Source organism: Mustela nivalis (assembly GCF_964662115.1).
Source record: "Mustela nivalis genome assembly, chromosome: 7".
Taxonomy (NCBI): Eukaryota; Metazoa; Chordata; class Mammalia; order Carnivora; family Mustelidae; genus Mustela; species Mustela nivalis.
The window spans coordinates 10,285,016-10,313,011 of record NC_139026.1 but is presented as its reverse complement, the minus strand read 5'-3'; the positions used below and the strand labels follow the sequence as shown (position 1 = coordinate 10,313,011).

At 46.5% G+C, this 27,996-nt stretch overlaps 1 protein-coding gene across 1 annotated transcript; it reads right to left on the bottom strand.

Annotated features, from left to right (window-relative positions):
- Positions 1-8: 8 nt before the first annotated feature.
- Positions 9-27,974, bottom strand: CIMIP4 (ciliary microtubule inner protein 4). The gene is made up of 7 exons (XM_082740243.1): positions 27,857-27,974; positions 27,681-27,783; positions 23,023-23,082; positions 18,411-18,853; positions 16,216-16,360; positions 376-486; positions 9-175 (listed from the first exon to the last, which is right to left on the bottom strand). The coding sequence occupies exons 3-7, from the start codon at positions 23,042-23,044 to the stop codon at positions 78-80; spliced, it is 819 nt and encodes a 272-aa protein (XP_082596369.1). The 5' UTR covers positions 23,045-23,082; positions 27,681-27,783; positions 27,857-27,974; the 3' UTR covers positions 9-77.
- Positions 27,975-27,996: the final 22 nt, after the last annotated feature.

Here is a 27,996-nt window from a genome sequence, read left to right as displayed (position 1 = left end):
GAGGAGGATAACATTCAGATGTGTGTTTTTATTATTGGTGCTCGCTCTGAGCGGAGGGCGACTCTTCCCAGTCGTATCTAGGACTTCGAGCTCCTGCTTTTGCTCTTTTCTCCAAATTTCTCATCCAGTGCTTTCTGTAAGTTCATATTCATCGCGTTTTTCTGGTGCCACCGACCTGCAGAGAGCAGGGAAGGAGCCATCCTAGATCACCCAGTGGACTTCTGGAGTGTCTGGTTCCCAGTGGTGACCCATGTCTCTTCCAGGCCCAGCCCAGAGCTCTACCCGCTGCTCTGGTTTCTCTCTGCACCTTGGGGCCAACACATTCAGCCTGGGTAGGGGAGCACCCACCTCCCACAGCCCAGCACCACCACGTACCTAGATCATCCGTCTTCCTGCCATGCCAGTGCTCTATGTCCCTCACTGATTTCTCAATCACCTCAGGGGTGTAGGAGGCCTTCATGAGGCTCTTCGTCTCCTCGGGGGCCCCTGTGGAACCCCATGAAGAAATCCCCAGAAGCCCCAAGTCAACGGAGGTCAGACACTCAAGGATTCATACCTGGGTGTCAGTTTCCCCGAGGGATGGTGGCTTGTGGGAGGGCAGGGCTGTGGGGAGGCAGGCCTGGGTTCAAACACCAGCTCTGGCATTTGTAAACAGTGTGGCCTCAGGCAAGTATTTAACCTCTCAGAGCTTTGGTCTCTTCATCTATTCAAAGGAATAAAATTTTCTTGTAAGATTGGGAAGATTACATGGCTGGAAATTTGCTGGAGCACCTGGCCCAGAACAAATAATATCTTTTATTTTCAGAAAATTTATTTCTAGGTACACCTGGGTAGCTCTGTCAGTTAAGAGTCTGCCTTCGACTCAGGTCATGATCTCAGGGTCCTGGGATTAAGCTCCGCGTTGGGTTCCCTGCTCAGCGGAAAACCTGCCTGCTCATGCTCTCTCGCTATCTCTGTCTCTCTCTCTTCTCTCAATTAAATAAATAAAATCTTTTTTAAAAAAAGAAAATTTATTTCTATATTGCATTGTATGTTAACTAAAATTTAAATTCAAAGAAAATGCATTTCTATGTGTACAGTTAAAATACACACACAAAGAAATAAGTTATCAAGGTCAAGAGTCAGCAGAAATATCAGAGAACCAAATCCCAAAAGACAACAAGGATTCAAATGATCAGTTATGGAATATAAGTGTATTTAGTATTTTAAGTCACGAAAGAGAGAATAAAAGTATCAATAAAGAATAAGAAGTTACCCAGGGGCGCCTGGGTGGCTCAGTGGGTTAAGCCTCTGCCTTTGGCTCAGGTCATGGTCTCAGGGTCCTGAGATTGAGTCCCGCATCGGGCTCTCTGCTCAACATGGAGCCTGCTTCTCCCTCTCTCCCTCTGCCTGCCTCTCTGCTACCTGTGATCTCTGTCAAATAAATAAATAAAATCTTAAAAAAGAAGAAGAAGAAGAAATTACCCAGAAAGAACAAATTAGTAAAAGTAAATGGGATTTCTGAAACAAAACCTATAATAATCGGAAAATAAGTTCAATGGATGATAAGGGGTCTGGGATTTACTTTGAAATAAGGAGGGGTGGGCAGGTGGGTGGATGGGAGAAAAGATAGAAGACTGGCCATTGCTGAAGTTGGGTTACAAATGCAACATAATGGTCATTAAATTATTCTCTCTCCTTTTAAGTTTGTAAATTGGCATCGGAATGTTTAAAAGCAAATTTAGGGGACAAGGAAAATAGCAGATTAGGTGCAACTAAGAAAAAGGTGGTCAAATGGAAGATATAGCTAAAGTAACTAGCTGGGGGTTCCGGGGGGGGGGGGACACCTGGGTGGCTGATTAAACATCCAGCTCTTGATCTCAGCTCAGGTCTTGATCTCAGGGTCATGAGTTCAAGGCCTTCCCTGGGCTCCACACTAGGCGTGGAGCCTGCTTAAGAAAAAAAAAAAAGAAGAGATTAACCAAAATGCAGCACAGAGGAGGGAAAAAATGGAGAAAATATGAAAACGCTAAGATGAAGTTCTGATACATGTGTAAGTGGAGTTCTGAAGGTGAGACGGGAGAAACCAGAGAGGCGGCATTTGAAACGATAATCATAGTGGGAATTTTTCCAGAATTGGTATAATATATGAATTCTCAGATTCAAGAATCAGCTTCCCAATCACCATATGTAAAAAGAATTATTTAGCTAGGTACATCCAAGTAAAACTTAAAATACCAAAAACAAAGAAATCTTTAAAGTGGCCATACCTTGATGTATATTTATATCAATACATATCTATATACAGAAATTATACATAATACACGTGGGTTATAAGTTATGGGGCAAAATAATGACGATGATCTCTAACCATCTTTTTTTTTTTTTTAAGATTTTATTTATTTATTTGACAGAGAGAAATTACAAGTACACTGAGAGGCAGGCAGAGAGAGAGAGAGAGAAGGAAGCAGGCTCCCTGCTGAGCAGAGAGCCCGATGTGGGACTCGATCCCAGGACCCTGAGATCATGACCTGAGCCGAAGGCAGCGGCTTAACCCACTGAGCCACCCAGGCGCCCCGATCTCTAACCATCTTTGAAGATTTACAGTGCACCAAGCACATTCTCAGAGCCTGATAGAACTTGCTCATGGGAACTTCTCAACAACCCTGAGAAGTATGATTATTATCCCCCTCTTACTGTTGAAGTCATGGAAACACAGAAAGGTTGAGTTACTTGTCTAAAGTCACACAGCTGGTAAGTGAAAGATTGAGGGCCCAAAGCCAGACCCTGTGTACCCAGAATCCACAGCTTAAATTTCTTTGCTGCTATAGAATTAAAATTCTGTAAAATAATAACATGTAAGCTGAGATGGTGGCAGAAAGAATAAAGCTGAAGCTTGTAAGTGTCCTCACATTATTCAGGAAAGCCTGAATATCTTGTTCAACTTTAGAATGTATTAGCTATGTGTGTAAAAATGTCAAAGGTAACCACTAAAAATTAGAGAGATTAAAGACACAAATTGAAAAAAAAAAAAAAAAGAAACTTCACTCAAATGCAAAACAAGGAAGGAGAAAAAAAGCAGCACCAACAGAAAACAAAATAAAGTCATAGAAGTAATTCCAAATGTATTGGGGTATTAGTGTAAATATAAATAGACTAATCCCCATTGATGAAAAGCACACGATCAGGCTACAGAAGATATTTTCTAAATATACAGTATGTAAAATATACTTAAAACAAAAGGACACAGAGAAAGGATAAACGTGGAAGTACAGAAAAAGATATGCCAAGCCCATACTGACCAAAAGCACTCTGGTCACGTTTTGTTGATATCAGGCAAATAGACTGTAAGGCAAAGGCATTGTGAGATAAAAATATGAGATAAATAAAAACTACCATAATTCATTCAGGTGATGTAATAGTTCTGAACTTGCTGCATTAGAATAATCTTATTAAATGTAAATGGCTTAAAATAGATAAAGCAAAATTGCCAGAGCTATAAGGAGAAATTGACAAAGCTGCTATCATCGGGAAAGATCTAAAGATACATCTTTAGTAATTAATAGATCAAGCAAAGAAAATTAACAAGGCCTTAGAAGACATGCATAGGAATACTTTTTTTTTTAAATTGTATTATTAGCCCCAGGGGTACAGGTCTGTGAATTGCCAGGTTTACACATTTCACAGCACTCACCATAACACATACCCTCCCCAATGTCCATAACCTCAGTGCATAGAAATATTTAACAAGCCTTCTCTATTAGACAAACATGGAACTCCAAATGCAATAGATTATTTTCAAATACATATTGAATATCTACAAAAATTGTCCGCTGAGCTATAAAGCAAGTCTCTAGCAATTTCAAAGGAGAGAAGCATGACAAGCCACTTTCACTAATGCAAACACCATCCAGCTAGAAATCCACCGTTTTAGAGCAATTTCCATTGTTTGGCATTTATGGCTTTCAATACTTAGATGACAGAATGTTAAGTTAGAAATAGCTGCATAGCTCAGTTGGTTAAACATTTGACTTCGGCTCAGGTCAAGTTGCCAGGGTCCTGAGATCATGCCCTGTGTTAGGCTCCGCACTTGGCAGGGAGTCTGCTTCTTCCTCTGCCCCTCCCCCTGCTTGTGCTTGCTCTCTCTCTCAAATAAAATCTTAGAAAGAAAGAAAGAAAGAGAAAGAAGGAAGAAAAGAAGGAAGGAAGGAGGAAAGAAATTTAGACTGAGGGGGCACATGGCTGGCTCAGTCAGTAGAATGAGGGATTCTTGATCTCTGGGTTGTGAGTTCGAGCCCCATGTTGGGTGTAGACATTACTTAAAAATAAAATCTTTAGGGGAGCCTGGGTGGCTCGGTGGGTTAAGCCTCTGCCTTCGGCTCAGGTCGTGATCCCTGGGTCCTGGGATCAAGCCCTGCATCGGGCTCTCTGCTCAGCGGGGAGCCTACTTCCCTTCCTCTCTCTCTGCCTTCCTCTCTCTCTGCCTGCCTCTCAGTCTACTTGTGATCTCTCTCTCTGTGTCAAATAAATAAATAAAATAAAAATAAAATAAAATATTTTTTTAAAAGGTGTTTATCCAAGGGAGTATTACTCAGCCATCAAAAAGGATGAAATATTGCCATTTGCAATGACGTGGATGGACTTAGAGGGTAGTATGCTAAGTGAAATAAGTCAGAGAAAAACAAATACCATATGATTTCATTCATATGTGGAATGTAAGAACCAAACGGATGAATACCAGGGAAGGGAAGGAAAAATAAAATAAGATGAAAATTGAGAGGAAGACAAACCATAATCGATGCCGAACTCTAGGAAACAAACTGAGGGTTGCTGGAAGGAAGGGGGATGGTGATGGGGTAACCGGGTGATGAGCATTCAGGAGGGCACATGATGTGATGAGCACTTGGTATTCTACGCAACTGATGAATCACTAAATTTTACCTTTGAAACTAATACTATTCTATATGTTAACTAACTAGAATTTAAATAAGGAAAGAAAAAAGAAAACAAAAGGAACTTGGAGTGAAAACCCAAGCATAACAGAGATCAGAAAGCAAGCTGTGAAGCCCACTCCTCTAGATTTCTCCATGGAAATTCCAAGTAGGCTTCTAAAAATCTGATGAAGGATTCACCAGCATTGAGTATGAGATGTTCTGATTTGGGAAACTGGCTAGAATATTTCTGAGAGGACTTCTTTGGCTGAGTCATTGCTCCTCCCCCATTGTCCCAGCCAAGATGGGACCCACCTCTTATGTTAAATCGAATTAGAGGCTCCACAGTAGGGTTACCTAGGAGCTTGATGTAGAGCCCAAGATTTTGGGTGGGTGCCCAGACTTGGAGCAAAAGGCACTGGCCCAAGATGGCAGGGCAGAGAGAATGCACAGGCCAGCCCTCCTTCTACAAAGTACAAAGGTGTTCCAAAGCCCAGGTGTGGACTGGTGGAGAGAGGACCAGCCTGGAGCCATTTACATGAAAATCCTACCTTCATCTGATCTCCCTGCTACTAATCATGCCCACTGTGTTCTTCTGTCCAAGCTCACAATATAACAGCCAGATGGATCCTTTGAAACGTATAAAATTCTACAATGGCTCCCAGGAAGAGCCAGTGTACCCAGCATGGTCATGGTCCCTCTGCCTGACCACTCTTCCCCAGCAATCCATTGGCTGACCTGCTCCCCTCCTAGAGGTCTTCACTCAAATGTCACCTTCTCTGTGAGGTCCATCCAGATTGGTCTATTTAACATTGCTTAGGGGCTCACATGTAGGGGTCCCACTATAAAGACAAGCAGAGGAACTGTTAGCAAAAGGCAGATATTGCAGCAGGAGAAGTGCCCAAGGGACTGTGCTCAAGGGGCTGTGAAATCTGACCTAAACCTGGCAGGTGGCAGGAGAGGAAGCTATTACTATTATGCTGTAAATAGCACACATAGTTGGGGCACCTGGGTGGCTCAGTCGGTTGAGCATCCAACTCTTGACTTTGGCTCAGGTCATGAGATCGAATCCCACTTGGGGCTCCAAGCTCAGTGGGGAGTCTGCTTGAGATTCTCTCCCTCGCTCTCCTTCTGCCCCTCCCTCCACTTGTGCATGCATGCTCTCAAAATAAGTAAATCCTTAAAAAAAAGAAATAAACTGCACACATAAATTATACATACTCTTCTACATGGATGATAGTTTTCACAATTAATTTTTTAAAGATTTTTTTAAGATTTTTATTTATTTTAGAGAGAGAGTGAGCATGACTGGGAGGAGAAGAGAGAGAAGAAGAGAAAATCTCAAGCAGACTCTGCACTGAGCGTGGAGCTTCACATGGGGCTCGATCTCATGACCCTGAGCTGATGACCTGAGCTGAAACCAAGAGCCAAAGGCACTTGCACTACCAGGTACCCCAACAGTTTTCACAATTTAAAAAGAGAATGCATCTACACTTGTTTAAATGCAGGTTGATAAATTTGGTTTTATTAGAAAATTGGCTAATATAAATTTACCACATCAACAGATCAAAGGAAAAAAATCATTAAAATGTCATTTTTAAAAATATACCATTTGTAAGAAGCAGCAAAAGCAAAACAAAAAACAAAACAAACAAACAAAAACCACAAAAAAACTAACATAGGAGTTTAAGACCGCTGGAGAGTAGGGGGACCCTAAGCTTAGCTCCTCCCTCCAACACCGCTCGATGGTCACCCAATCATTTCCCGCACGGGAGAAGTCAATCCGAAGTCTGAGAACAGAAACTGTAAGTCTACAAGTAGAAAAGCGACCGCGCTTTGGAAGGAGGAGAGTTGGCTGGGAGGAGACAAGCTGAAGACTGCCGTGGGCTGGGAGCCCGTCCCCCGACCCCCCAACGAGGCTACCACAAAATATTATCAGTAGTATAAGCCTCAGAGGTCAAAATCAGTGGGGGACGTGCCTGGCTTAAAGGGGCTCAGGCGGTGTTGTGGGGCAGAGTCCCAGCAGTGACAGGGTGGTCTGGGGATCCCTGGGGTCACAGGAAGAATGAGCCTTGCCTAAGCGCTGTAATGATCCCGGGCACAGGAGCAGGAAACCAGGGAGCAGCAGTCTAGGCTCTGCCCTTCCGCTCCACGTTGCCATAAAGTTGCAGCGCTGTGCGGTCCTGCAACGGCTTTCCTGGGATGGGTCAGCAGATGGCAAAGGCCCATGAGGACCGGCCCCTGGGGAAACCCATCTCTTGCCTGACATGAAACAGCTCAGACAGAAGCAGGATGAACACAGAGTTCTGATGGAAACTGGGGAGCCAAGAGTGATTGAGCGCTCTTCGGTGAGGGCTCCGTGAAGGACGGGCGTGCAAAGTTTCAGCTTGGGGACTAGCAACCTGGGGGACATGTTCATCCCATCCCACCATGAGGGCTCGAAGCCTTCAGGGAGTCAAACAGCGCCACCTGGTGAAGACTGGAACTGTTTACATTGAGCCCTGGGCTCCGGAGTCGCACTTCCTCCGAAACAAGCCTGAGAGTCAGCGGGCCCCTCCCCCAGAAGACAAGCACAAACAACTCCTTGGCACCAAGTCAACCGCTGATGGCGGCTGCAAAGCTTCAGCTCTAGGGGAAAGAGGATCTAGCTGCCTTTTAATTTTTATTCTTTATTTTTTATTACTATTTTTTCATTTGCTTCCTTATTTTTTCAATTGCTTTTTAAATTTTATTATTTTTTAAAATTGTTAGTGATTTTATTTTATTTGCTTTTGGATCTAGATCTTTTAACAAGCAGACCAAAACACCTAGGATCTAGGGGTTTTTTTGCTTTTTGGTTTTGTTGTTTGTTTGTTTGTTTGTTTTTTCTCCTTTTCTTTTCTGGACAAAATGACAAGATGGAGAAATTAACCCCCTTGAAAAAAGAATAGGAAGTAGTACTCATGGCCAGGGATTTAATGCAGATATAAGTAAGATGCCTGAACCAGAATTTAAAACAATGATTATAAGGATATTAGTCAGGCTTGAAAAAATTGTAGAAGACACTGGAGAATCCCTACTGCAGAGATAAAGGAACTAAAATACAGTCAGGCTGAAATTAAAAGTGCTATAACCGAGATGCATTTTATGGATGCCATAAAAACGAGGATGGATGAAGCAGATGAATGAGTCAGACAAATGAGTCAGTGATATAGAAGATGAAATTATGGAAAATAATGAAGCTGAAAAGAAGAGGAAAAGAAAGGTAATGGACCATGAAGTCAGACTTAGGGAACTCAGTGACTTATTAAAACGTAATAACATTTATATCATAAGAGTTGCAGAAGATGGAGAGAGAGAAAAAGGGGCAGAAGGTTTATTCTAACAAATTAGAGTTGAAAACTTTCCTAATCAAGGGATGGACACAGATATTAAAATCCAAGAAGCACAGAGAACTCCCATTAAATTCAACAAAAGTTGACCACTTCCAAGGCATGTCATAATCAAATTCACAAAATACACAGACAAGGGAGGAATCCTGAAAGCAGCTAGGGAAAAAAAAAATCCTTAACCTACAAGGAAAGACAGATCAAGTTCATAACAGATCTGTCCACAGAAACTTCTCAGGTCAGAAGGTAGTGGTAGGATATATTCAAAGTGCTGAATGGGAAAGATATGCAGCCAAGAATTCTTTATCCAGCAAGGCTGTCATTCGGAAGAGAAGGAGAGAAAAAGAGCTTTTCAGACAAATAAAAACTAAAGGAATTCGTGACCATTAAGCCACCCTGCAAGAAATTTTAAGGGGGACTCTTTGAATGGAGAAAAAAAGACCAAAAGCAACAAAGACTAGAAAGAACCAGGGAACATCACCAAAAACACCAACCCAACAGGTAACACAATGGCACTAAATTCATATCTTTCAATAGTTGCTCTGAATGTAAATGGACTAAATGCTCCAATCAAAAGACATAGAGTATTAGAATGGGTCAAAAAAACAAGATCCATGTATATGCTGCCTACAAGGGACTCATTTAGGACTTAAAGATACACCTGCAGATTGAAAGTGAATCTTTGAAGAACCATCCATCACGCTAATGGACATCAAAAGAAAGCCAGAGTAGCCACACTTATATCAGACAAACTAGATTTTATTTTTTAAATTTATTTTAAAGAGAGAAAGCGAGTATATGTGGGAGGAAGGGAGAGAATCTTAAGCAGACTCCACACTGAGTGTGTAGCCTGATGCAGGGGTTGATCTCATGACCCTGAGATCATGACTTGCACTGAAACCAAGAGTCAGACACTTAACCAACTGAGCCATCCAGGTCCCCACAAACTAGATTTTAAAACAAAGACTGTAATAAGAGATAAAAAAGGGCGTTACATCATAGTTAATGGGTCTATCCATCAAGAAGATGTAACAATTGTAAATATTTATGCCCCAAACTTGGGAGCATATATATAAATAAATTAATAATAAACAAATATATAAATCAAATATATATATATATATATATATATATAAAGCAAATATATAAATCAATTAATAATAAACATAAAGAAACTCATTGATAATCATGCAATAATAGTAGGGGACTTTACGCCCCACTTACAACAATGGACAGATCATCTAAGCAGAAAATCAACAAGGAAATTAACAAGGTATGACACACTGGACCAGATGGACTTAACAGATATATTCAGAACATTTCATCCTAAAACAGCAGAGCACACATTCTTTTTGAGTGCACATGGAACATTCTCCAGAATAGATCTCATACTGGGTCACAAATCCGCCCTCAACAACTACAAAAAGATTGAGTTCATACTACGCATATTTTTAGACAATGCTATGAAACTTGAAGTCAACCACAAGAAAAAATTAAAATACATGGAGGTTAAAAAATATCCTACTAAAGAATGAATGTGTTAACTAGGAAAGTAAAGAATAAAAAGAAAATACATGGAAGCACATGAAAATGAAAACATGACAGTCTGAAACCTTTGACGTGCAGCAAAGGAAGTCCTAAGAGGGTAGTATACTGTAATAGAGGCCTTCCTCAAGAAGAAAGAAATGTCTCAAAAAAAGAAAAGAAGAAGAAGAAGAAGAAGGGGAGGAGGAGGAGGAAGAGGAAGAAGAGGAAGGAGAAAGAAGTTTCTCAAATACACAACCTTACACCTAAGGGAACTAGAAAAGGAGCAGCAAATAAAACCTAAAATCAATAGAAGATGGGATTAGAGCAGAAATAAAGGGTATAGAAACAACAAAACAGTAGAACTGATCAATGAAACTAGAAGCTGATTCTTTGAAAGACTTAATAAAATTGATAAACCCCTAGCCAGACTCATCAAAAAGAAAATAGAAAGTACCCAAATACAAAATTATGAATGAAAGAGGAAAGATCACAACTGATGCCCCAGAAATATGAACAATTACAAGAGAATACTATGAAAAATTATATGTCAACAAACTGGGTAATCTGGAAAAAATGGATGAATTCTTAGAAACTTCCAAACTACCAAAACTGAAACAAGAAGGAGAAAATTTGAACAAACCTATACCAGCAAAGAAATTGAATCAGTAATGAAAAATCTCCCAACAAGCAAAAGTCGTGGGCCAGATAGCTTCCCAGGGGAATTCTGCCAGACATTTAAAGAAGAGTTCTTCTCAAACTGTTCCAAAAAATAGAAATGGAAGGAAAACTTCCAAACTCTTCTACAAAGCCGGCATTATCTTGATTCCAAAACTAGACAGACTCCACTAAAAATAGAATTACAGCCTAATATCCTTTATGAACATGGCTGCAAACCTCTCAGTAAAATTCTAGCAAATCGAATTCAACAGGACATTAAAATAATTATTCATGATGATCAAGTGGGATTTATTCCTGAGCTACAGGGTTGGTTCAATATTCACAAATCAATCAACGAGATACACATTAATAAGATAAAAATGATAAGAAATATACGATCCTGTCAATAGGTGCAGAAAAAGCATTTGACAAAATACAGCATCCATTCTTGATAAAAAACCCTCAACTACTCAGGGAACCTGGGTGGCTCAATGGGTTAAGCCTCTGCCTCAGCTCAGATCATGATCTTAGTGTCCTGGGATCAAGCCCCACATCCGGCTCTCTGCTCAGCAGGGAGTCTGCTTCCCACCACCCCCAGTCTGCCTCTCTGCCTACTTGTGATCTCTGTCTGTCAAATAAATAAATATTTTTTTTAAAAACACCCTTGACAACTCAACAAAGTAGGCATAGATGGAACATACCTCAACATCATAAAAGCCATAAACAAAAGACCCAAAGTTAATATTATTCTCAATGGGAAAAAACTGAGAGCCTTTCCCCTATAGTCAGGAACAAGACAGGATATCGATTCCCACCATTACCATTTAACCTAGTACTGGAAGTCTTAGCTTCAGCAATCAGACAACAAAAAGAAATAGAAGACATCCAAATCAGCAAGGAAGAAGTCAAACTCTCACTATTTGTAGACAACATGATACTCTAGAAAAGCCAAAGGAGTCCACAAAAAAATTGCTAGAGCTAGTTCAAGAATTCGGCAAAGTCACAGCATATAAAATCAATGTACTGACATCTGTTGCATTTCTATATACCAGTAATGAAGCAGCAGAAAAAGAAATCAAGGAATTGATCCCATTTGCAATTATACCAAAACCAATAAGATACCTAGGAATAAACCTAACTAAAGAGGTAAAAGATCTGTACTCTGAAAACTACAAAACACTTATGAAATTAAAGAGGGCACAAAGAAATGGAAAAGCATTCCATGCTCATGGATTGGAAGAACATTGTTAAAACATGTATTCTACCCAAAGCGATCTACACATTTAATGAAATCCCTATCAAAATACCACCATTTTTCACAGAGCTAGACCAAACAATCTTAAAATTTACATGGAATGAAAAAAGACCTTGAATAGCTAAAACAATTCTGAAAAAGAAAAATAAAACTGGAAACATCACGATTCTGGACCTCAACCTCTATTACAAAGCTGTAGTTATCAAGACAGTGTGGTACTGGCACAAAATCGAACACATGAACCAATGGAACAGAATAGAGAACCCAGAAATGGTCCCAAAACTGTATGGTCAACTAACCTTCAACAAAGCAGGAAAGAATGTCCAGTGGGAAAAAAAAAAAATAGTCTCTTCAACAGATGGTGTTGGGAAGCCTGGACAGCAACGTGCAGAAGAATGAAACTGGACCACTCACTTACACTATACACAACAATTAATTCTAAGTGGACGAAAGACCTAAATGTGAGACTGAAAACCATCAAAATTCTAGAAGAAAATTCAGGCAACAACCTCTTTGACCTCAGCTGTAGCAACCTCTTACCGACATCACCAGAGGCAATGGAAACAAAAGCAAAAATGAACTATTGGGACTTCCATCAAGATAAAAAGTTTTTGCACAATAGAGGAAATAATCAGCAAGACTATAAGCCAGCCTACAGAATGGGAGAAAATATTCCCAAACGATATGTCCAATAAAAGGTTAGTATCCTAAATCGATAAAGAACTTATCAAACTCAACACCCCAAAAACAAATAACCCAGTTAAGAAATGGGCAGAAGACATGAATAGACACTTTCCTAAAGAAGACATCAGATGGCTAATAGACACATGAAAAGATGCTCAACATCGGTCAGCATCAGGGAAATACTAGTCAAAACCACGATGGGATATCACCTTACTATGTCAGAGTGGCTAAAATTAACAATACAAGAGACACCAGGTGTTGCCAGGGATGTGTAGACAGGGGAACCCTCTTACACTGTTGGTGGGAATGCAAACTGGTACAGCCACTCTGGAAAACAGTATGGAGGTTCCTCAAAATCTAGTAATAGAACTAACCTACAACCTAACAAATGCACTACCAGGTATTTACCCAAAGAATGCAAAAAATACAGATTTGAAGGGGTACATGCACCTTGATGTTTATAGCAGCATAATCTATCAGTAGCCAGATTATGGGGGGAGCCCAAATGTCCATTGACTGATGAATGGATCAGGAAGATGTGGTGTATATATAAAGGAATATTACTCAGCCGCCCAAAAAGAATGAAATCCTGCCATTTGCAGTGATGTGGATGGAGCTAGAGGGTATGATGCTAAGCAAAATACGTCAGTCAGAGAAAGACCATGTAATTTCATGTAATTTCCATGCATGGAAACCATGTATGGATACCATGTAATTTCATTCATGTATGGAATTTAAGAAACAAGACAGATGAACACATGGGAAGCAGGGGGAAGGAGAGGGGAAACAAACCATAAGAAATTCTCAACGATAGAGAGTAAACTAAAGATTGGTGGAGGGAGGGGGTGGGGGATGAGTCAGATGGGTGACGGGTATTAAAGAGGGTACTTGTTGTGATGAGCTGTTGTACTGGCTGGGGTATGTAAGTGACGATACACTGAATTCTACTCCTAACACCAATATTTCACTGTATGTTCACTAAAATTTAGACAAAAAATTAAAGAAAGAAACCAAACAAAGAAAAACTGCATAGTCCTTATAGGGAAAAAAATGATAAAATGTAATTTACAGATACTGAAGGAAGATTTAAATTAGTGGGTCTACCCATCATATTTGTGGATTGGAAAATTCCTTATCATAAAACCGATCATTGCCCCTCATTTGAGCTGTAGATTCAACAGACTTCCAATTAAAATCTCTACAGGGTTTTTGTTTTGTTTGGTAGATATTGACAAGCAGTTCTAAAATCTCTATGGAAAAGGGGCGCCTGGGTGGCTCCGTCAGGTAAGTGTCAGCCTTCTTCTCAGATCATGATCTCTGGGCCCTTGGACCCAGCCCAGCATCCAGCAGGAAGTCTGCCTCTTTCTGTCTCTCTCTCTCTCAAATAAAGAAAAAATAAAAATAAAATCTGTATGGAAGAGTCAGAGACCTCAAACAGTCAAACATTCGCCAGTGGTGGTGGTGGACAGGTGGGTGGATATCTGTCCAACCAGATACCAGACCACCTCTCCTACTTGGTCATTAAAAGCACAATAGTCGGCCAATGGGCAGAAGGGAGAGCCTGGAAACTGAGTCCTGCGCACGTGAGAACTGGGTGAATAACAGCGATCCCACTGTGGGCCCCTGGGAGAAGGGCTGAACTACCCAGTAAAAAAGCTTCTGAGATCATTGGTAATCCACATAAAGGAGGAATTATACAGGAATCCCTGCTTCTCACTGACAACAGAAATCGACTCCGGGTGGATTAAAGGCTTAAATGTGAAAAGCAAAACTAAATCCTTCAGAAGACTATATAAAAGATGTTCTTCATGACTCAGTGTGGGATCGGATTTCTTCAACCCACTCTCCCTGGAACCTTCTCGCAGTGGAAAGAGCAACTCCATCCTCCCTGTCTTTCAGGTCAAAAACCTTGAAATCGACCTTAATTCCTCTCTCATACACCCCAAACCCATTTACTAGCATATTCTGTCCTCCAGCTTACACAAATACCCAGAATCCTACTGCGCCGCTACTTCCCTGGGCCGCCATATTGCCCGATGATGCCTCCAGAGTTGTGCAGGGCCCCCTCCTTCCTGCCTCAACAAGCCACCATCATCTCTCCCACCTGCATTTTTGCAGTCCACTCCTCACTGTTCTCCCCATTTCTACCCCAGCCCCCACACAGCTATACCCTACGGCAACTAGAAGGGGTCTTTTCACCAACAGGGCCCTTCTCCCACTTGAGACGCTCCCCTGGCTTCCCCACCTCTCCGAGGAAGGAGACTCTCTGCCACCTCCCCCACTGAGCCCACCTCCGGTCTGATTTCCTCTCTGGCTCAGCCACAGCGTGGATCAGCAAGGGCAAGGCTGGGGGGTTGAGTAGAAACAAGAGGGAGGCCTGGGTGAAGCCCAGCGACGCTAAGGCCGAATGCAGCCCGAATTCATGGTGCTTGTCAATGTCTCGGGTATAAATGCTACCGTGGCCAATGCCACACCCATCCGTCAGGGCAAATTTAACAATGGGTTCTTGTAAGCAGGTGGGTGCAGGCCGGTTTGCTCTGGTTCCAGCACCACCCCGGGCCCAGCTGCCAAGGTTGTCTCTCTCAGATTGGCAAAACGTGCACAGATGACTTTTAGATAATTCTTTTATGTTTGGGTAGATGTTACTGTATGAGGCTGTGCGCACCCTCGGGTGATGATTATTACGGAGGCCAGTGGAAGGCAGGAACCCCAAGGCCCAGAACAAAAGACAATCTGAGCTGTCTTCTCTCTCCCTTTCCAGCACCTCCCCTTCTCCAGGCTCAAAGAAAAAGCCAGAAAGGCTTCCCGTGGCTGTCTGGTTCCTTGGGTGACGGGGATCTGAGCCCGGTGAGGAGGTCTGCCAGGCCCTGGGGTCATGAGAGAGGGCCTGGTGGGATGGAAGGAAGGAAGAAGGGGACCAGAAGAAAGTCATGTTTGGCAATGAGGAGAGACTTGAACGTGGGGGCCGAGAGAAGTCCCTGGGAGCCGGCTGTGGACCTCCAGCTGAGCCGGCCAGTAAACCACTACGGGAACAGGGTCATTGCTGGGGAGGTGACCCGAAGCCGAGGAAAAACTCTGGGGCTTCGGAGGCAGGAGAAAACGGATTTGAGCTCTGATAAACTTCCTGGTACCTAGAGGTCTTGAGCAAACTGTTTCCAATGAGCCCGTGAAATGGAGCTAATAGCCCCGAAGAAACAGGATGACGGCTGACCCTCAGGAAACACTGTACACTGACGTCCGAAGCTCCAACCCGCCCTTCTTCCCAGGCCGTGCCAGCATGGCTCCGGGAAGGCGAAACAATGGCCTGCTGGCTGCTTGTTTCAAACCCCAAGCCAAGTGCCCTCAAGTGGCATTTCAGAGTCCTGTCAATGACCCAGTGAGGGCCACAGTTACTGTCCCCACGGTGCCAGAAAGGTGACAGAGGCCCTGAGAGGAGAAGGATCCTGCCCGAGGCCACACCCAGGAAGCAGGAGCGCTGCACTTTGAACTTAGGAAGACTGATATTGTGACTGTGGCACCCAGGTCAGGGGTGCCTGGGGCCTCCCTCCAGCAGACTAGGACACCAGAGGTACCTGGGGAGTGAGGAGCCATCAGCCAGCTGGGATCGATCATCTGCACAGTGGGAACGGATTTGCCCAGGGCCTACCATTCCCGGCACAAAGCACAGGGCCCAGAGAGTGCCCTTGGTGGCCACACAATGAGTGTTCCCCGTCACCAGGAATGCGTCCTGGGTCTCAGACCCATAGGGATCTAGGAACGTGTGGTTTGGGGACCACAGGTGCTGATAGCCCCCACTCCTGCCCTTTGGCCTGACCTTGAAACAGGTTTGATCGCATGTTGTAGCCCAGGTCATAGTAGTCTGAGAAGATGGAGGTCATTTCCACGGGACTCTGGGTCCTGCTGGGCCATGAGTTTGCCCTCTGCTGGCCCTCAGAGACCTCACTGATGGCCCTTCGAGCCTGCACAGCCAACCAGGGAGAAGAGACAAGGGATAGAGAAGCAGGATCAGCCCCCTATCTCCCCTCCAACTCCTCCTCCCTCTCACCCGTCCTCACCATCCCCTACCCCACCCCTGCCCTGCAGCCTTGAGCCAGGCCCAGGGCTGGGGAGCTGGGAGAGCTGAAGACCCTCCACCCCTCACACCACCCCATCTCCCACACGGGCGCTGAGGAGGATAACCATCATAGAACCTCCTCCCTGCTTTGAGCGCCTACTGTATACCTATCAGAAGAGGTCTTCATAAGGTAATATTATCCCTGCCATTTTATAAATGAGGAAGCTGGGCCTTGGGGCAGGATGCACGTGTGGCCATAGCTGGTGAACCGCAGAGACCCGCTTGCCTCTAGAACTGAGTCATCCCCCAAGTCAGCTCTGGGCTCCTGAGATTTCACTGGGGCCTACTTCTTCCTGTACCAACGAGGGACCTGGGAGGCTCAGAGTGACTGAGCCCAGGCCTAGGAGCCGGGAAACCAGGGTTCAAGTCCCAGTTCTACGATAATGCAGCAGCTAACATTGGGCAAGTCTCTGGGCCTCTCTGGGCCTCAGTTTCCCTACTTATAAAATGGGGATGGGGGCAGAATTGGATGGTCTTTGAAGTAGCTTCCTGCTCTGATAGTCACTGGCTCAGGGACACCTGTGATGTGTCAAAGCTAGATAGAAAAAACAAATATTGGGGCACCTGGGTGGCTCAGTCATTAAGCATCTGCCTTCAACTCAGGGCATGATCCCCAGGTCCTGGGATCGAGCCCTGCATCGGGCTCTCTGCTCAGCAGGAAGCCTGCTTCTCCCTCTCCCACTCCCCCTGCTTGTGTTCCTCTCTTGCTGTGTCTCTGTCAAATCAGTAAATAAAATTTAAAATAAAATAAAATAAAGAAAAAAACAGATCTCTCAATTCAAGCCCAGGACAGCCCAGGCCAGAGAGAGAAATTACAGCTGCCAAAGCTGAGACAGCAGGAGGAGGTTGTGACCACAGAGCCAGGCTCAAACTTGGACAAGTTCTTCCAAGGAGGACAGAACATTCAGGATGGTGGCCTCCCAAATTAGCCGGCGGGTGTGGTCACCACACGTTAAGATGACAAAGTCGAGGGGGACCCTGCCCACAGCCTTTGTGATCCTGGAAATTCCACTTGCTCAGGGTGACCCCAAGCTGATCACGTCCCCTCTTTGAACCTCTGTTGTACTGTATGTTCAGAAAGAAGCTCTATCTTGAGCCTGGCCTAGTGTAAAACATAGTCACTATGAGGTTGAGATGATGATTTGACAGAATGTCTCAAAATGCCAGAACAGGAAGACCTCCTAGCATTTGACCAGAAATAGGAATTTTTATCTCAACTTTCAGGTGATCAGTAGTAACTCTGTGGAATCACTCATCTGGTGGGGGAAAAGATGCTGGCATCAACTAGTGATGTCTGCCATGCATACAGACTTGGAAAGCTGGGATATGCATGCCATTGATTTGTCAGCCTGATCTAGTCCAAAGGCCTCATTTACATAGATAGAGACAAGATCCCAGAGAGGGGAAGTGAATTACCCAAAGTTGTCCAGCATCCAGGGGGCAGAGCCAGGATTCAAACCCAAGTCTTCTGATCCCCAGTCAGCAGCGTCTCCTTTAGGAGACTTGCTCAAGTAAAAAGCATCTAGTCCAACAGCAGACTTATAATTGGAAAGTCAGTAAGGGCCAGGCACCCAGAATATGTTGGCGCAGCTTGGATCCTTATCCCATAGAGCTGGATGGGTTTAATTCACTGAACCCCTCTAAGCCTGGGGCTCCTTATCCATAGGATGGTGTTAATAATACCTTCCTCATGGGGAAGATCAAATGAATCATTTTCTGTGAAGACTTGCTCTGCCTGGCACCTAGCAAGGGCATAGTCAATGCTCCTCTCTAATGATACTATTGTAGAGCTCTGTGCTCAAGAGCAGGCTCCCTGGCAGGGGCGGGGAGGGGTCCCTGTAAGTCTCAATGTATAACCTTCCTTCTGTTCCCAGCCCCTGTGCCAGCACAGATACCTGTTCCTCTGAGACAAGGTCATCCACCACATTGCTCCCAAACTTGTGACGAATGTTGTCAGGAATGATGCTGCTTCTCGGGCCCTGGGCTCCTGTGTTGGGGCCTTCCTTCAGCCCCTGGTTCGGCTGAGCCCCCTCTCGGAAGGAAGCCCTGCTCTCCCTCGAGGAGGGTCTATAGCCTCCCCTCCTTGGGGACCCACGCTGTGGGTCCATCCCCGAGGACAGGCGGTTGCTGCTGATGACGGATGGGGGTGGAGTCCGGACCTCCTCCGGGTGGACCTGCCTTAGGGAGCTGCCTTCCTGGTGCAGGGTCTGCTGTGGGGAGACTGGGGCCTGGTACTTGAACTTGGAGGTATCCAAAGGGCTGGGGGCAGCTCTCCAGGGTTCCGTGTCCTGCTGGTCTTCCTTGCTATTCAGATGGGCCCTGGGCAACGTGGTTGTACCTGAACAGGGGCAGAGAGGGAGGGAGGCAGACAGACAAGTGCACAATGCGGAGTGGGAAGGGAGACAGTGATGGGGGTGGGGAGGAGAAAGAGATAGCCCCAGAGCCCCAGAGCAGCAAAAGAAGGTGAGGGAAACAAGGGACCCCACGAGAAACTTCTTCCTCTGCTCCTTTTGCTGCCTCTACTCTTGCTAGGACCTGGACCCCCCTCCCCCCTCCCCCTACTCCCCTGCCCCACACACGCAGATGGGTCTTACAGAACAGACAGTGCATGTCGCCTTCGTAAAGGTCAAGGATTTAATGTGTGTTTTTTTTTTTTTTTGGAGTCTTCCAGCACAATAGATAGTATGTAAGGAGTGATGTGAACATTTTCCAAGACCACTGACTCACCAAGACCCCTGGCTCCAGGTGTAAATGACTTAGGGGGAAACCTAAACATGCATCTTTGTTCCTGGATGCCTAAGAAGACAGGCATTGGACCACTGTCCTCAGTACAAACCCCAAGCCCCGTGCAGAGACGGGACTCACTCTCCTTTCCTTTCCGAGTCTTCCAGACACTCCATATCTGCGCACTCTCTTTCTGTCTTCAGTAAACTCTGCTCTCACTTCCTCTTGGCTTGCACTTGACTTCTATACTGTGCAAAGCCAAAGACCCTCTTGGCTGGTCCTGGAGGAACCCCTCTGGGTCCTCGGACCCAGCCAGTCTGCATCAAAGAGACGGGGACACAGAGAAATCACAGGATCCAGAAGCACAGGTGAGAAATCAGGAGAGACAGAGGAACAAGCTAGTTCAGTCTGCCAAGCCTCGCAGCAGACGGGATCATCCCATATTGTTTTAGACAATAGGAGTGGCAACCTTGAGGTCTAGCTGTGTGACCTTGATGTCTCTGAGCCTTAGTGGACCTAGCTCCATCTGATCCGTTCCCTTCCCTTCTTTGAACCCCCCAGCCACCCACTGAAGGAAACCACAGCCATGGGAGCTGGCAGACGGGCATCTTGGCTTTTGGCCAAGTCATGGAGCAGGATGGCCAGGTCTTTCTCTGCCTTCAGAGCTGCCGCCCAGCCCCCACTTCCCTCTGCTACTGTCACTATTCAGGGGGTGTCACCCCAGCCACTTCCCCGCTCTCACACCTCCACGGGTCTCCCCTTCTGGCCCCGACTCCCAGCCCCAGAGGGTTCTTGCTCCCAGCCTGTCGGCCTCCTCCCTCTCTTCACCCAACCCTGGCTCCCACCAAACTGGCTGTTCCTTCTCCCCACCCGTGTGGCCACCTCCCATGTCTGCCCAGGCTGGTTCTGCTACCTGAGGGCACACCCTTCCTTCTCCATGAGCCCAAATCCTACCCTCTTCAGCTCCTTCTAATGCCATCTTGTCAGGAAGTCCTCCCTGACTCCACCCCACGCTGGCCTGGCCGAGGACTCCACGCCCCTCTCACGATCCTGGACTTTCCCTTTCTCCGTCCCTGTGGGCTACAGACCTCATGTCCCTTCCAGGAGGGGAGGTGGCGGGTGGCGGTCTCACTGAGACGGGTCCATGGGTGAGTGGATCCTGGATTCCCCTCAGCGCCCACCTAACAGTCGTGTGCGTTGGAGCTGCAGGTGGAATCTGTCTGCCAGCTGGGGAGCGGGGGGGTGGCCATTGCGGGGAGCGGACCCAGAGGAACACGGCCTCGACAGGGTAAGACGCCATTTCTTTTCATGACCACACCTCTGACATCAGGCGGCATCTGACAGTGGGTGACCCTTTGTCTAACCCGAAAGGTTTTCTCTCTGTGGTAACTAAATCCCATAAGTAACAATGTATCTGACAACCAGCCTCAGGAGACTCAATTTATGTAACACGATACTTGTGATCATACCCAGGGCGGGGGTGGGGGGGTGGTGTATAAATTTTTCCTTGGTTATTCTTTCTGGTATTTTCTGTGCGAAATACAGAAGAGGAACCTTTCCTCTGCCCCCATCCCCTACTCCCACCCCCACCACAGCCTTGGCCTCACCCCCTGCTTCCCCATCTTCAAACCCAGGTGACAGCTCTAAACATGTTTGGTGAGCTGCCCTCCAAAATGTTCTAGATGGTTCCTCCAGGCCTCTTGAAGGGTTTGTGGTTTTGCTTTGCTTTTGTTTCTAGATGAGATTGGATTCTAGGGATTGCTTTGTAACTTGCTGTTAAAAAGCGTCCCACTGAGGTGCCCAGGTGGCTCATTCAGTTGGGCATCTGCCTTCAGTTGGGGTCATGATCCCGGGGTCCTGGGATGGAGTCCCTGTCGGGCTCCCTGCTCAGCAGGGAGTCTGCTTCTCTGCCCTTCCCCTGGCTTGTGCTCTCATTCTCTCTTTCTCTTTCGCAAATAAATAAATAAAATCTTAAAAACAAACAAACAAACAAAAGTCCCACTGGGCCTTGGGGATCAACCTGTTGCAGCAGACAAGGACCTGGACCCGACTTCCCTTTCAAACGGGAAGGGCTCAGCAGCAGTCCTGCTGCTGAGCATTCTGATTACCCCAGGTTGCCTTTTCAGAACAGTCTGCTAGAAAGCAGCAGGTCTTGCTGGCCTTTGGAGGTTTTAGTTCCCTCTCACCAGACCCTGCACTGCGGTCACCAAGTGGCAGTGGGGATCTGCAGAAAACCCTTCTCAGGGGCCCTGGAGACAGAGAAAGCTGATATCCAAGCCCGCCTGCCTCCTCACTCTCCCCCACCAGGGATATCAGATGCCCTTCCATTCTTCCTCCTTTGTCATCGACACAAAAGGCAGAGGGAAAAACCTGTTCAGCTGACCAAAAAGCCTCCCGTCCTTCCAGTCCTGGTGCTGCCCCAGCAAGCAGGCAGCCAAGCAAACAGGAGCCTCTGGGCACACCCGAGGCTTTCAGGATGGGGAGGGTAGAGAGGGGGCAGGCTTGAAACACACTTGATTGACACACTCAGCATCCGCCAGCTCCGCCATGGTCCCTCCACCTGCTTCCGGGGGCCTTGCGGCCCAGCACAGTAAGGGCCTCCCCCCGGGTGCAACAGGATGTGAGGCTCAGGACTCCAGCAAGAGAGCTCTGGGTTTTCCCCAGGCCATGCTCCCGACTGCCTCATCCATGAGCGCATTATAGCAGAATTCCCGGCTCCCCCTGCCCACCCTGCGGGGTGATGAGCGTTTCACTGGCCGGGTCCTGGCTTCGAAGGCTGATACTGACCCAATTCACACACTGTGGGAACACCTATGTCAGGTGCTGTGCCCAGCACTGGGGACATGAAAGGGAACAAAGGGCCAACCCCTGTCCTCTTGGAGCTCAGGGTTTGTTGAATGAATGAGTGTGGCCTGGTGGCTCAGGAGCCTCACTGCAGCTCTGCCCCATCCCTTCTGCAGGAAAAAGGGCAAAGCGAATCTAGCTTCACTTGCTAGTGTGAGGTTCAAATGGTCCGTGGTCAGTTTTCCTGGCTTGGCCCTTAATCAGAATCCCCCCCGCCAAATCCCCCACCCATTACATTTGTGGGTCCGTGTGCCCCTCCCGGCGCCTGCATCCGAACCTCCTTGGGAGGGCTGGGATCCAAGGGTTTAATAAGCCTGGGTCCTTGGGTTGTTGGAGACAGCTTCCAGCAGCCATTTCCCACCAGTCTCACTGGATGGCCACTCACTGTGGGGCCCCTGTCAGAGCTGACCTGACCCAGTCACCCCTGCATTGAAAGCAGAGCCCCCACCTCGGGGATCAGGCCCAGCTGCCTCTCCTGCCTTCTGGCCAAAGCACCAGACATCTCACTTCCAGTCTTTTGCCCACACTGTTCCCTGTGCCCAGAACACTCCCTTCATCCCTCTTTGGGCCACACCACTCCCTGGGTGGGCCGGGCTCACTCAAGACTGACATGCACCTTCTACCCTCCAACCCCGGAAGCCAGCCCCGGCCCCCACCGGGTTCTCCCTCACCCCTGCCCTCTGAGTGCACACTTCCCCTCTGAGTCCCACAGAGGGACACAACACTGGGACCATAGTTGCTGGCTGGATGGGGGCGGGGGGTGGGCAGCACTATTCCCCTCCCCTTGATTTCTGTCTTCAAATAGAATGAAGAGGAAGTCAGGGCCCCGCAGTGGGTCTAGAGGCCCAGGCGAGACTGAGGGAGGAGGAGAAGGGCCTGTTCCCTGCTGCCCACATGGCACCCTTCCAGAAGCTCTAGTCCTTGGTCAGCCTGTCCTACCTGCTCGGTGGCCCAGCTCCATTGACTCTTGCTCTGGGATAGGTAATTCCAAGCTTAGCCCTGTAGACAAAGAAACACATTTGGTCATCTCAGATGACACACAGTCTACAGGGAGGCTTGTGACCATCTGTCCAGCCCCTGACCAGAGGGCCCTCCAAGCTGTTTCCAGTCCTCTCTGGTACTCAGTAAGCCCCCCTGCTGCCATGCCCCATCCTCCCTGGCCTGCCTTCTGGACGCCTGCAGACTCTGCACTCTTGGAAAAGCCCAGGTCACTTTCAATGCCAGTGCCTCAAAGAACTTTCTCGAACAGTCTGGGGGCCCTGAGCTCCTCTTGGCCTCTGCACCCTCTTCCTTCCACCTTGTCCCTGCTCTGCACCACCCAATGCTTCCCTGGGATCCCCCATCAGGCATCTGGCTGTGGGAGGCCTTGTCCCAAGCCCCTTGTCCTGGTGGCTGTTTGCCTCCCTGGAAGGAGGACTGTGTCCATTCTAAGAGCTGGTCTTTCAAGCTCCAGGGAAAGGAACCAGCTTGGCCAATAGGAGAGGTGAGATCAGGAACCACGCTGTTGGGACCTCAGTCTACGCTCCACAAAATAGGCCTTTGAAGAAGAGCAGTTCTGGCATCTCCAGTAGCCGCTGGGGCATTCAGGTTTGTATTCCTTTTCCTAGTAACCTTCTTCTTATTCAAAATATCTGATTTTATTGCAGTGTCTTGAGATTTTTGTGAATCTCGTAATATGAAAAAGCGAAATGTTGTGTCGCATACAGTGGATTCTTAGTCCCTAGGCCTAAGCAGAAAGTATATTTGGAATAAGGATAACATAGAAGTAGCAAGTCAGAGCCGGAAGGGGTCTTTGGGATCAACTAATCCAACCCCTTCACTTTATGGATAAAGGAACCAAGGCTCAGAGAGGGTGAGTGACTTTTGTTGGGTCACCCAGCAAGCTGGTCTGCTGATAAGCTCAGAGCAGACTAAGAACCAGATCAATTTTAGGCATGATTGGGTGTCTCCATCAGTTAAGTCTCTAACTTTGGATCAGGTCAGAATCTCAGGGTCCTGGGATGGAGCCCCAGGTCAGCCTCCCTGCTTGGTGGGGAGTCTGCTTCCCCCTCTCCCTCTGAATCTCCTCCCACTTGTGCTCTCTGCCTCTTTCAAATACATAAATAAAATCTTTTAAAAAAAGGATCAATTTTATTCTTTTGAAAAATCACAAAGCAAAACACCCTAATAATGTTGACACTTAATAATTGTGTAATGGTAACTATGTGATTGTGAAGCTTCTGACAGGACTCTCCATGATCCCACGCCCGCCCCCCCCCCCAATTCTTACACAGCATTAGTACCCCCACCCCATCCCCCTGAGGGTGGGCTGGACTTAGCAGCTTGTTTTTGATCAAAAGAACATGACAAAAAAAAGGGAGGGGGGAGGATGTCACTTTGAGATTAGATTAGTGGCTTCTGTCTTATTCACACTCTTTCTCTGGCTCTTCTTGGCTTGTTTGCCCTGGTGGAAGCAGCTGCCACGTTTTGAACTGTCCCATGGAGAAGCCAACAGCTCATGAGGAACAGAGACCCTCGGTCCAATAGTCCTCAAAGAACTGTATGAATCTTACCCTGCAAGGGAGCATGGGAGTGGATCCTTCCCCAGTTGAGCCTTCATATGAGAACACAGCCCAGCTGACATATTAATTACAGCTCAAGGGGGACCCTGAGCCAGAAGACCCAGCCAGGTTACACCCAGGATCCTGACCCATAGAAACTGGGAGAAAACAGATTTGTACTTTTTTTAAGCATGTAGTTTGAAGTTGCTAAGCTTTGTCATGCAGCAATAGCTTTGTCATGCAGCAGTAGCTCACTAACATATATTTTGGGACCAAGAATGGGTTTCAGCTGTGACAAATACCTAAAAATGCGGGTGTTTGTTTGGAACTGGGCAGTGGTTGGAGCGTGGGTGGATTTTGAAGAAAAAAGGCTTAGATTGCCTTAAACAGATAATGAGTAGAAATCTGGACTTGGAGGATGCTGCCATAGGTAGCACAGAAGGACATGAGGAACATGTTCTTAGAACCTGGAGGAAGATGTGACCTTGACTCTGTCATTGACAGTTATGTGGAAAGCAGAACCCGTGACTAATGGGTATCTAACAAAGGAGTTTTTCCAAGCAAAGCAGGGAAGTTGCCTCCTGGTTTCTTCCTGTTTGTAGTGAAATGTTAGAGAAGAAAGAAGCATTGAAGGAAGGACCGTTAAACATAAAAGAGGCAGGACTTACTAGCTCTGGAAATTCTCATCTTCTCCAAGCGCCAGAAGATGCTAACATTAAGAAATGGCTTCAGAGCACTGTTAGGAAAATGTAGCCAAGGTTGTGACTGTACCACCTTTTGTTAAAAGATTATGAAGATAGGGCACCTGGGTGGCTCAGTCAGTTGGGCATCTGCCTTCCATTCAGGTCATGACCCCCAGGCACTGGGATCGAGCCCCACGTTAGGCTTCCTGCTCAGTGGGGAGCCGGCTTCTCCCTCACCTCCCTCTCCCAACTTGTGCCCTCCCTCTCTCTTTCTCAAATAAATAAAATCTTTTTTTTAAAAAGGGGGGGGGGACCTTATAAAGAGGAAAAGAATGTTATTCATGCTTCACAGAGGACCCTTTAAAGAGATAAGGATGCACCTGACAGACCCCCAGTGGGGTAATAGTGCCCCTAGGAAGCTTAAGGGTGCTGTCTCTCTGCAGGAGCCCCAGGAGAGAGGAGCGTGGTTGTTGTCTAGTGGGGCAAGCTCTTTAGGCTTCAGTTATTGAGAAAACCATATCGGCAAAAGCACTAGCAAAGGGAGCAGAGACAGTACAAAATGGGAGAGACTAGTGGACTCTCAAATTCTACCAGTAGAAGCATATTACTCAGCATACACACATGATTTTATTCTACTTACTTATATATTATATTATATTATTATATTATATTATATTATATTATATTATTTATTTTTAAAAGGATAGTTAGGGAGTGAAAACCAGTACCTGTAGGGCAGAGCTGAGAACCATGGAGAATTACTCCCAGGCCTTGAAACCCAATCAGGAAAAGTTCAACATTTCCTTGGCTGGATTTCAGAACTGCTACGGGCCAGTGACTCCTTTGTGTCTCCAGCGTCCTCATTTTTGAATAGGGGTGTCTATCATTTTTATCCCAGGTCTGCCACACCATTTCGTGTTGTGTGTGCTCACAATAGGCAGCTTAGTTTCAAAACTGGTAGCTTAGTTTCATAAGATCTACTGCTGGGGAGGGACTGAGCTCAAGAAATCATACCCAAGGAGTCTTATCCCTGCCAGAGCCTGATTTGTAGAACCAGATGGTAGATTTAGAGCTGATGCTGTAATGGAATGAACCTTTTCAAGATCTCAGGTGGAAATGAGTGTATTTGGCATATGGAAGGGCTGTATATTATTGGGACCTGGGAGGGGGGGACCTAGATGGCAGTTGAAATGGCTTACAAGGATCCGGTTCTTGCTATGCACACCTTTGTATCATCCCTCCCCTTGAGTGGGGACTGGACTTGTTGACTCGGCTTCTAACCCACCAGGATATGTGATGGGATGCTGCTTCCAGGGTCAATGAAGATCGAATATAGAGATTGTGACTCTGGCTCATTCACACTCTCTCAGGCTCCCCTTGGCTCCCTCACTCTGATAGAAGAAGGGTCCATGTCATGAGCTGCCCTCTAGAGAAGCCCACATCCAGGATCTGAGGGAGGCTCCTGGTCCACAGCTCCTGGGCAACTGAGGCTCTCAGGTCAACAATCCATGAGGAACGGAGTCCTAGCATATGCATGGTCTGGAAAGGGGTCCTTCCCTAGTTGTGCTTTGATTATAGTCCGTGAAAGACCCTGAGACAGGGGATCCACTGTAGCTGCATCTGTATTTCTGACCCAAAGAAACTGTGAGATTAAAAAAACAAACAAACAAACAAACTTACGGGAACTTGGGTGGCTCTGTAGGCTAGACATTTGGTTCTTGATTTTCAGACCAGGTCATGATCTCAGGGTTGTGAGATTGAGCCCCACATCAGGCTTCCCGCTGAGCATGGAGTCTGCTTGGGATTCTCTCTCTCCCTCTCCCTCTGCCCACACCCCAAATTAACTAATTAATTAATTAATTAAAAATTTTTAAAGATTTTATTTATTTGACAGATAGAGATCACAAGTAGACAGGCAGAGAGAGAGGGGGAAGCAGACTCCCTGCTGAGCGGAGCACCTGATGTGGGGCTTGATCCCAGGACCCTGGGATCATGACCTGAGCTGAAGGCAGAGGCCTTTTAAAAATGTTCTTAAAGCCACCAAGTTTTGGGGTGATTTGTTACATGGCAAGAGATAACTGATACAGCTCATATGTTACACCTTCTCACATCTGGTAGATGAGTCTATCTTCCCAAGGACTCAGGTGTTCGGAGAAAATATTAACTCCCCCTCTTTCATAGATGGAGAAACTGAGGCTCGGAAAAGACACAGGACCCCAGCCAGGTGGCACTAAAACCAAGCCCGACATCTTCGAGCTGTCTGCTCCCTGTCCCCATTCCCCATCCCCAGCGCCCATGGCTATGTCCCATCGGCCCTAATGCTACCCCCGGCCCCCAGCAGCCTGTACTGGCTTGAGCAGAAGGGCGGACTCACTGCCAGTCTCTGGTCTGGAGAGAAAGGTCCCAAGAGATGTCAGTCAAGGAGAATGGGGGAGGAGGTCCAGCTGCTTCTGGGTACTCTTCCCTCACGAGCAGCCCTGAATGGAGAGAGGGAAGATGAAATCCCTGGTCCCGGGAGACCCCCGCCCACCTCACAGGTCTCTGCCTCACCTCTCCACTCTATCTCATAACGTCAGAAAACACGTGAACCACTCTGGTGTGTGCTGCAGCCCAGGAGTGCAGATCCACACTGCTGAAGCTCTAGTTAAGACCCCTGAGTGGTTGCTAGGGAGGAGCCGTTCTCTGCTCCT

Excerpts from the sequence above, each read along its gene's own strand:
- CIMIP4 (XM_082740243.1), bottom strand. The coding sequence starts at position 23,044 with ATGGAGCTGGGCCACCGAGCAG. Across the intron at positions 16,361-18,410 it reads ACCTTGTCTCAGAGGAACAG|GCTCGAAGGGCCATCAGTGA; the intron begins GTATCTGTGCTG and ends TTGGCTGTGCAG. Across the intron at positions 176-375 it reads CAGGAAGACGGATGATCTAG|GTCGGTGGCACCAGAAAAAC; the intron begins GTACGTGGTGGT and ends TGCTCTCTGCAG.